This window comes from Sander lucioperca, chromosome 15 (assembly GCF_008315115.2).
Source record: "Sander lucioperca isolate FBNREF2018 chromosome 15, SLUC_FBN_1.2, whole genome shotgun sequence".
NCBI lineage: Eukaryota > Metazoa > Chordata > Actinopteri > Perciformes > Percidae > Sander > Sander lucioperca.
In genome coordinates this window covers 4003274-4014032 of record NC_050187.1, presented here as the reverse complement: position 1 = coordinate 4014032, position 10759 = coordinate 4003274, and the positions used below count along the sequence as shown (strand labels likewise).

At 39.3% G+C, this 10759-nt stretch overlaps 1 protein-coding gene and 1 pseudogene across 1 annotated transcript; both read right to left on the bottom strand.

Annotated features, from left to right (window-relative positions):
• Positions 1-247: 247 nt before the first annotated feature.
• LOC116056254 (G-protein coupled receptor 4-like) lies at positions 248-1615 on the bottom strand. Its single transcript, XM_031308420.2, has 3 exons — positions 1445-1615; positions 1012-1196; positions 248-916 (listed from the first exon to the last, which is right to left on the bottom strand). Exons 1-3 carry the CDS (start codon positions 1613-1615, stop codon positions 412-414), a joined length of 861 nt encoding a protein of 286 aa, XP_031164280.1. The 3' UTR covers positions 248-411.
• Positions 1616-5287: 3672 nt separating this feature from the next.
• On the bottom strand, positions 5288-6575 carry LOC118493255 (annotated as a pseudogene).
• Between the last annotated feature and the right edge of the window lie 4184 nt (positions 6576-10759).

Sequence of the window (10759 nt, the reverse complement as noted above, 5' to 3'; positions counted from 1 at the left end):
TGTTGTATGAGCGGTCGCTGTTTCACAGTCACCACAGGTCACCATGTATAATAATGATAGACATTACATAGACTAACAAACTAATACAAGCATATTTGATTGACATTTTGTTGAAGCCATCACAGTGAAACAGGACAAGTTTACCAAAACATTCCCAGCAAGTAGAACTCCCACAGTACAGTCAAGACAATATTTTATAGTATTATTATAGTAGTAACAGTTAGCTGTCTTATTGGAAACCATGTTAGTAGAAGACAGAATCTGTGTTGTCTCTAGTCTTTGTATTTGCCTACATGTCTCCTTCTGTTTCTCCCCTTTCTCTCTCTCTCTCTCTCTCTCTCTCTCTCTCTCTCTCTCTCTCTCCCTCTTTCTCTGCCTACATGAAGCTGACTGTGGACATGTTGTCATCATTCATACTGTTAAACTGCTGTCGTCATTGCTGTCCATTATGCAACAACACACAGGGGCCAAAAACTTGTCTATGACCCCTTTCCTCATGAAAACATACAGAACTAAGTCTGCAAGAGGACTCAACCTAAGAAACACATTAAACAGGACCCTGAGGAAGTTAAATCTGTTTCCCTCTTTCAGAAACAATATGGGTCCGGGCAGGAACAGCAGCGTGTAAATAAGCAGCACCATGACCAACATTGCCACAATTCGACGTTTTTCATCAGCGGGAACTGAGATGGAAGCAGACAGGGCTTTGAGGGTCCCAACCAGGAAGAATATGAGCAGTGGGAGGGGAAGGAGGACAAATATGGTTGTAATGGTTAGTGAAATGTCTGAAAAATTAATAAATAAAAAACAGAAGCAATAGATGGGAGAAAAGATCCAGACCAGGACACAGACCACAATGGAGATCTTGATGGATCGTCTGAAGCGGTACCACAGTGGGCAGGCGATGACCAAATACCTGTAATACAAGATGTAAGACACAGCTTCAGAATGATGTAGTAATACAATGGTCAGACACAGAAATAGTTACACACATTCTGGATAGACAGATACCTTTCCAGGGCGATGCACACCATGAAGCCAACACTGACCATCAGACTACAGAAGTAAATAAGATCGGATATTAGATAAATGTGGTACCCAGGTTTTGCCACATAAACGATCATGCAGCAGAACTGAATGATGTCAGAAATGAGAAGGTTGATGACGTAGATCGGAGCGACATTATCCTTTCGCACCTGCAGGAAAACATTGGTTAAAGTTAAGAAAGCAGTTGTAAACATGTTCTGAACTCCTCCTCCCAAATATGTCTGCAGGGTCCAATCATCTTAATTTACATTTTAACTTTGCAGTTCGTTATTCCTGTAAACGTATAGGTCATTAAAATACTTCACCCCAGCCCCCTGACATGTGGCCCCCAACTCAGATCAAGATCCTTTACAGACAGACACTTTACACAAATAGATCTCAGTCATAATGTACGTACCAGAGAATGAAGAGCATAGATGGCCACGAGGGTCAAAGGAAGTCCAATACTGATGATTATGTATGTTGCAACATGTCTGATGAAAAATGGTCCTCTATAGTAGTCATAATACTGTGATGTGTTGTTAATGTGATCATAGCGTGATGTGTCGTTAATGTGGTCATCTCCCATTGTTCAGAGTGAAAACTGTTTAAGAGATCAAGTTATAAAAAGAGACGTGAAACATGTTGTTTAATATCTACCTAACATTATTCAGTTCACACAAATTCAGTATACATATATAAAATACTCACAAATCAAATCATTTAAAAAAAATCAATCAAATACTACAGTTTCAGATAGCACAAGTTCTGGTGATGAAATATATAACGTGCTGATGTGAGGTCATTACTGCAGCCACAGAACCTCGTCCGTGTTTCAGTAATTTAATATAATGATTAATGTTAATTACATTTGTTTAGGACATTCTGTGCTGATGCTCCACTCCTTGTTGAATGCCCCTCTGCCCTCTGGTTTTGGATGAGACTGACTAATCCACTTGATAAACCATCTGCATTATCTTTTGTGTAAAGATTAATTTTCTTATTTCACTAAACATCTCTAACTGAATCAGTAAATGACTGTAACCTGTCTTGAGTTACATAACATAACCTCAGTCATTGTATTTTCATGACATACAAAACTGTTTTGCATATCTAAGCTCATTATTATTATTATTATTATTATTATTATTATTGTTATTATCATTATTTCCTAAATATCTTTCCGTAAATTAATGATGTTTCAGAACGTACATACATACATACATACATACAACATTTGTAAGAAACAGCCTTTGTAAGTAGAGGATGGCCCGATGGGACCCGATGGGCTGGGCTGGGTTCGGACAGATATTTAGAAATGATGTTCAGGTTCGGGTCGGGCTCGTTCACATCAGTGCGATAAGGCATTGAACATTTTAAATTTAAAACAGCTTATTATGTAGGTGTATCCGCACTCTATTTGTAAGCACGTTTTCGATATATGGACTACATTTCTACTTCTTGTTGTTTAATTTCCCATTAATTGTGAATGCTCTATCCCATATTTCTTCTCTCATTTTTGCTTCAACTAATGTACTTGATTTTGCATCCTTATATCTTTTTTAGCCGATTTCTTAAACTACATTTTTCTGTCTTTGTTACACAATAACATATCCATAAGGCTTACAATTTAAGGTAAGACAGGGAAAAACCCAAATGAAATATAGTTGGTTTAAACACAGTACAGTCCCCAGCTGTCTGCTTGTTAAAGGTTGCATAATCATTTTCATGACTATTTACAGTGTATTTACCTTTTTAAACAATTTATTAATAATTATAAAATAAGTACAACAAAATGTGACAAAATTTACCTTTGACAGCTGCAAGACACCGAATGAGTTCCCTACACCAATGTCTGATGTGTTGTCCTTTACATCCAAACAGTCTGCAATAAATATGGTAAAGTTACACAACATGCAGTAGGTTGATAATAATCCACGCCTCCTCTTCGAAGGAAGAGAGATAAAATCAGTATGAACATAAAGCAGTGTGGGGGGGGGTTGTAGTTGAAAAACACCACAAGTAGTAATCAGCAGATGCATGTTAAAACCTGTTATGGAATGGCTAAAATTCCATGCTTTTTGGTCTAAACGGCATACCCAAATTAAAAGTGGTACAGCTCCCATATACTTTGACAATCAGGGATGTGCCAGATATCATTGGAAAGGTAACACTCTCAAGTTTTCAGGGTGATTCTAGGCCTTACTGACACAGAGTTACAGAGGGTAGAATGGAGTTTTTTTTCCGTCCAAGTCATACATGCGCATGACGGATCGTGCCGGCAGCACAGATCGGGTACAGACAACCGCGTATGAGGAGTCAGACGCGAGAAAAAGCCCGGAAGTGAAATATTGTTTGAAGTTTCCGTTGTAATTCAGTCTATAAAGTGTCAAAATTGTGTCGTAATTCAGTGTCATAGCAACTTTATTACAGTTGTATAAATCATCGTATGCTTTGTGCGTGGGCTTAATTGAATCATGAGAGGCTAAGCTTTCAATCGTGTCGCATGACCGTATATTTTGAAGATTTAATGCTTAAAAGTTGAAACAAAGTTTATGAGTGGAGGTTGCAGCGCCGTCTTCTTGAACATATAGTAAAATTATCTTAATGCAAGTTTATTCACATTAATACACGTTTGCACGTAAGCTGTGCATGAATCCAGGGCCGCTGAAAAGAAGAGATGGACTTTATTAAGGTTTGTAAGATGGATTTAAGGATGACCTGATAGCTTTTATATATATATATATATATATATATATATATATATATATATTTTGTAGAACTCATGGTTGAACTGTAACTTTGTCTGCTCTGTGAAAGGTTTAATTTTCGGAGGAATCATAGCCAAATCAGTCTAATGCATTGATGCCACTAACGCAATGTTTAGGAGCGCAATACTAATGATTCAGTTTGAAGTTCCTGTGACGTGACATTTCCAGTCTACGGTTCAGACTCAAACACACGGAGCTCTGAAGCAGACCTGTGCGTCGCTTAGTGTCCACTCTCTCTGTAAAAAGCTGTGCAGCTTCAGGTTTATGGACGCGCTCTGCTGTCAACATGCTGCAGCAGATGTGTCCCGTTTGTGCTCCATGTATTTCTGCCATAGTTTCGGTTTTCCACCTCCGATGTAGAGCAGCGTACAGCCACTCCCCTAAACTTTGTCTCATTCAGAGACCAGAGACCCAAACGGGGCTCGAGTCTGTCAGAAGGTCTGAGATCTACCGTATCAGCAGAGCAATCACGTATTGCACAGCAGGCTATGGTGCAGGTAGATTATTTTCTGAAATATAATGACCTTATTCTTGTAATAGCCTATTATCACTTTATTTTTCTCAAAATATCACTCCTCCAAATCTCAGCAAACACAGATGGGATGAGTTATATTTTCAATATGCACAAAGTTTTGGACATGAGCAGAAATCTTGCTCAAACATCTGAAATATTACAGTCCAGGAGTTTATTAATACATTAAAATGAATAATGTATCATTGAGGTGAATAATTGTCATATGCACATTTAAGGAGGTTACTTCCCCAACAAAAGATGCAAAAGAGGAGGGAGGAGTAAATGCTGCCTAGGCTACATGTGTGCTGACTCAGATATAATTAGAAAAGCTGATCTACAGGAGAATAAATAGATGAAAGCAATACAGAATGCCTCAGAGCCTTACTGCAATATTTTCCATTATGTTATTATATTAGGATTGTAATCTATGTTTCCCTTTACATAAAGATATTTCCAGCTTATACATTCAAAAAAGGGTAGAAATAGGAGCATAAAAATTCACCAGAATGCAGGAAATGAAGTGTTTAATGCTCAACATTTTCATCATCAGTCACCACACAGATCTGGAAACAAAACCTTGGCCTTTGGGTTGGCAGGCCAGTTATGATTAGGCCAAATGTTGGCGCCATCTAAATTACATCTACAAACTGGCCAGCTGAAATGAACATACACTGGTTATTAACAGCTGGGCAAGCCAATCACCGTTTTGCACTGCATTCAGTTTATTTAAATGGGTCCAGGCTAAGCCCCGAACCTCCACAAGTCCTAGAAACGCCCCTGGTGGTGTAGTCTAATGGATTGTAGCGGGTATACTGTACTGTATACCCGCCAATATATAAATACATTGGCCTATATATATGGGCTAGAATCTGCCTTTTGGGGGGGGGCATGTTATAGTGGAGGGTCTGGGTGTCCTCCCCCAGGGTTATTGCATACCTGCATTCAGATAAATTTCCGGATAACACGTTGTCATCACTCATACTGTTAAACTGCTGAAATCATTGTTGTCCATTCTGCAACAACACACAGAGGCCAAAAACTTGTCTATGACCCCTTTCCTCATGAAAACATACAGAACTAAGTCTGCAAGAGGACTCAACCTAAGAAACACATTAAACAGGACCCTGAGGAAGTTAAATCTGTTTCCCTCTTTCAGAAACATTATGGGTCTGGGCAGGAACAGCAGCGTGTAAATAAGCAGCACCATGACCAACATTGCCACAATTCGATGTTTTTCATCAGCGGGAACTGAGATGGAAGCAGACAGGGCTTTGAGGGTCCCAACCAGGAAGAATATGAGCAGTGGGAGGGGAAGGAGGACAAATATGTATGTATGTATAATGACTATGAACCCTAAAAAACGACAGAAAACCAGAGTGATGAGATAGACGGGAGAAAAGATCCAGACCAGGACACAGACCACAACGGAGATCTTGATGCTTCGTCTGAAGTGGTACCACAGTGGGCAGGCGATGACCAAATACCTGTAATACAAGATGTAAGACACAGCTTCAGAATGATGTAGTAATACAATGGTCAGACACAGAAATAGTTACACACATTCTGGATAGAGAGATACCTTTCCAGGGCGATGCACACCATGAAGCAAATGATGGCCGTCAGACTAAGTAAATACCATAGACAATATCAAGGTCCTTAGGTTTTGCCACAAAACCGATCATGCAGCAGAACTGAATGATGTCAGAAATGAGAAGATTGATGACGTAGATCGGAGCGACATTATCCTTTCGCACCTGCAGGAAAACATTGGTTAAAGTAAAGAAAGCAGTTGTAAACATGTTCTGAACTCCTCCCAAATATGTCTGCAGGGTCCAATCATCTTAATTTACATTTTCACTATGCAGTTCATTATTCCTGTAAATGTATAGGTCATTAAAGTACTTCACCCCAGCCCCCTGACATGTGGCCCTCAACTCTAGGGATCTCAGTAATAATGTACGTACCAGAGAATGAAGAGCATAGATGGCCATAAGGGCCAAAGGAAGTCCAATAAAGATGATTATGCATGTTACAACATCTTTGATGAATCCTGCTCGTCTATCGTCATCATAGCGTGATGTGTTGTTAAAGTAATCGTAGTGTGATGTGTTGTTAATGTAGACATAGTGTGATGTGTTGTTGACGTGGACATCTTCCATTCTTCAGAGTGAAACCTGTTTAAGAGATCAGGTTATAAAAAGAGACGTGAAACATGTTGTTTAATATCTACCTAACATTGTTCAGTTCACACAAATGCAGTATACATACAGAATACTCACAAATCATATCATATTATATCATATCATATCAATTTTAAACAAAATGTGTATTGCTTTCAGTATTCAAATTCCCATGGCATGAAAATGTCACTTTATGAGGTTTTTTAACATTAATATGAGTTCCCCCAGCCTGTCTATGGTCCCCCAGTGGCTAGAAATGGTGATAGGTGTAAACCGAGCCCTGGGTATCCTGATCTGCCTTTCCGATCTGGAATCTTCCCTTTATGACGTCATAAGGGGAAAGGTTACCTCCCCTTTCTCTGCTTTGCCCACCCAAAGAATTTGGCCCACCCATGAGAGAGAGAGAGACATCATGGCTTTCAAACGAGCAAAGAGGCAGTTGGTTTTAATGCTCTTATCAACATGATACGATACTTTTAAAACGGTGCCTGAACCGAAAGATTTATATACATATATATATTTAAAAAAGGAGCACCTTGTTCAACTGTTTTTGTCTGTTCTGTATGTTCAAAAATATAAAACAATAAAAAGTTGATCTAAAAGAAAAACGGCAAAAACAAAACGGCGAAAACAACCACTGGATTGGAAAAGGGTATTTTACAATAACTTTGAATGCACCACGAGGCTGGGGAGGCGAGGCTGAGTCTGTTTTTCAGACAACGGCAGCTACAGTCTGGTGTTAGAATCCTCTCCAGTGAAATACAGACACATACGTTACCTTCTGCTAAGTGTAGTGTTGACTAGCGTCCCGTGCAGCAATATTGCACCGGTGCTGTATTAGCACCCCACTTCGGATCTACACGATTCACGTGGGTGACATTTTCCCATTCAAAACGGCGATTTTCGCCGAAAAGCGATTTTTTGCAGGTATGTACTACTCTTTGCCCACAAGCCCAAACAAGTGTGTGCGGCGTGCCTGTTGTTTAGTTTCCGGTCTAGCTAGATCCGGTGTGGTGTTGTAGGTTTTCTAACGTTACTAGTTGTTGCAACAGCATGTGAAAAAAACTACAAAGTTTGCTAGGCCAAAAAGAACGTTAATCTCGCGATAAAAAAATTTACGCCGTTAAAATGGGTTCGCGTTAACGCCGTTAATAACACATTTAACTGACAGCACTAATAATGATTAATTACATTTGTTTAGGACATTCTGTGTTGATGCTCCACTACTTGTTGAATGCCCCTCTGCCCTCTGGTTTTGGATGAGACTGACTAATCCACTTGATAAACCATCTGCATTATCTTTTGTGTAAAGATTAATTTTCTTATTTCACTAAACATCTCTAACTGATTCAGTAAATGACTGTAACCTGTCTTGAACTCTGTCTGTTACATAACATAACCTCAGTCATCGTATCTTCACGACACACAAAACTATTTTGCATATCTAAGCTCATTATTATTATCATCCTCATAATTTCCCAAATATCTTTCCGTGAATTAATTATGTTTCAGAACACACATACATACATACGTATGTACATACATACATACATACATACACACACAAACACACACACACACACACACATACATACATACATACATACACACACAAACACACACACACATACATACACACACACACACACACACACACACACACACACAAACACACACACACACACACACACACATACATACATACATACATACATACACACACACACACACACACACACACACATACATACATGCATACATACATACACACATATACACACACACATACATACATACGATACATACATACATACACACACACACACACATACACACATACACACATACATACATACATATATACATACACACACACACATACATACATACATACATACATACACACATACACACACATACATACATACATACATACACACAGACACACACACACACACACACACACACACACACATACATACATACATACATACATACATACACACATACACACACATACATACATACATACATACACACAGACACACACACACACACACACACACACACACATACATACATACATACATACATACATACACACATACACACACACACATGTACACACATACAACATTTGTAAGAAATAGCCTTTGTAAGCACGTTTTCGATATATGGACTACATTCCTGAAATATCTACACATAGGCGGCTGCATATATGAAAAAAAAAACACATAACCCTAAAACAATCCTAAGAAAAGGTTTCTCAGCTGGTTTTTGTAATATTAGGTGTCCTTAATAACATACTAAAAGTTTACCAAAGTTTGACCACTAGAAAGGTGTTATTTTAAAGATGGCGTCCAAGATGGGCAGGACGCCCTTAAAAAATCCTAAGTCCTTCAATATTTGAACTAGCCAAGTAATCTTGGTGTCTAACCCCATGTTGTTTGGGTCTATGAATCCATTGGACTTGTCTAATTTGCACTGACATGATTACATACTTATGGAATACATGATTTTTTGAGATTACTGTAAGGTTGTTTGGGGTGAACCAGACATGTAAACGGTTTAGCCTATGTCATGTATATGCCATGTTTTTGGACACATACCCTTTTTTTGCTAAAACACAGACTTGACATTAAATGTAAAAGTTATTTAACGAGTACTGGGCAGGCCTTAGCTCTGACCTTGTCATCGAGCAGACATTGATGCGATCCTTGAAAAAATTACTGAAGAAATGCGAGCATTGTGGACCATGTCTACACCCATCACATCTGAATACAACAACGCCATGCAGGAATTCAATGACCTCACCTACACGACCAGCGAGCAGCACCGAGAATCCTCAGAAGCAAGGATGAAAAGAGATCACTCTGATCTAGAAAAGATCAAGGAAAAGCTTAGCATTTGCACACCATTCTCTCCAGACCCATCTCTGAGAAACATTCTAACTGGTGTTGTTGCCAAAGAGGAGGTGAATGTGCATGAGTTTGAGACTGTTGGCAATGAGATCATTTAAGAGATGATTGGAAAACCCATTTTGGAATATCCTTCAAACGGAAAGAACGGGCAAAAACCTGACTCCACCATCAAAGTTGCCCAAGATCGAACCATTCATCCTGCTTTGCTGTTCCAAAGGTTCCTGATCAAGATGTAATGAGCTATGAGTACTGCGCATTTCCTGCAGCCCTGTTCAAAGGCAAGGAAATCTTCTGTAAAGCCAACAAGCCCCAACTACCACAGGCAGTCACTGAGTTCTCAAGCAAGAAATCTAACTAAACTGTCCTGGATTCCATCCAGGATGGTTTTCACTGGAAGAGGTAATGAGCTATGACCTTTGCTCATTTCCTGCAGCCAGGGTCTCCCAACTTGGGAGCAAAACGTGCTCCTTGGGGAAAAAAAGTGACCATGAAGCCCTGTTCATGCTAATTAAACAACTGGACCTTGGGGTAAAGTGTTGTCGTATCCTGCCCATGTCCCGGATGTGAAAGCCCCCTTACTGGACTACTGAATATAATAATATTCCATTATATTTAGTATTTTAAATTGTTGCCTGCCACCAGAATTTTGTGATTTCCTTGCCATAAATATAGACATTATTACCATAAATTGGTGCCCACAAATTTATCAGAATGCAGGAATTTAAGTCTTTTACCCTCAAAATTTCCTGGGGGAGACCAGACCCCCCTTGCTTTATGTGTTCTCCAAAGGCCAATTCTGAGCACAAACGGCATCAACAGACAGACAGTATGTGTACATTTGTTATAAACGTCTGCTCTTTAAAAAGTAGTAAGCATTGTTTGCCAGTTACTTACATTAAATGTTTAAAAATCTGTTACATAAGGTACTGCTTATATTATTTCACTATCTGTACACAAATGTAATTAGTGAATGCACGTGTCCGTGGGTGGGGCTGCATGGTAATGTGGGCTGGTGTGACTACAGTGCCAGGGCTGAATTTTGGTCCCAGTCCGCCCCTGGAGGCTACTGCTTTTACTGCTAAATTGTACAATAACATAATGTTATGGATACAAAACGTTATGAAGTGTAATGTTTTCTATATTCTATTGATCAAAATGATCAGTGATGTTGAGACTACAGTGGACCACCACAGTTCATGCATACATGTGTACCGCGGATTAATTGCAGAGTTTAACCTACATAGTGTAAAACGTGACACTACGTGAATGGGGCACAGCAGAAAGACGGAGCAGAGCGACGCTGCTTGTTCAGGGTTTTCATGTGTCCTCCTATAGGCCTACACTTCG

Coding starts and splice junctions, on each gene's coding strand:
- LOC116056254 (XM_031308420.2), bottom strand. CDS start 1,615: ATGGGAGATGACCACATTAACGACACATCACGCTATGATCACATTAAC. Junction 1,197..1,444: donor TCTATGCTCTTCATTCTCTG/GTACGTACATTA, acceptor GTTTTCCTGCAG/GTGCGAAAGGATAATGTCGC. Junction 917..1,011: donor GTGTGCATCGCCCTGGAAAG/GTATCTGTCTAT, acceptor CTTGTATTACAG/GTATTTGGTCATCGCCTGCC.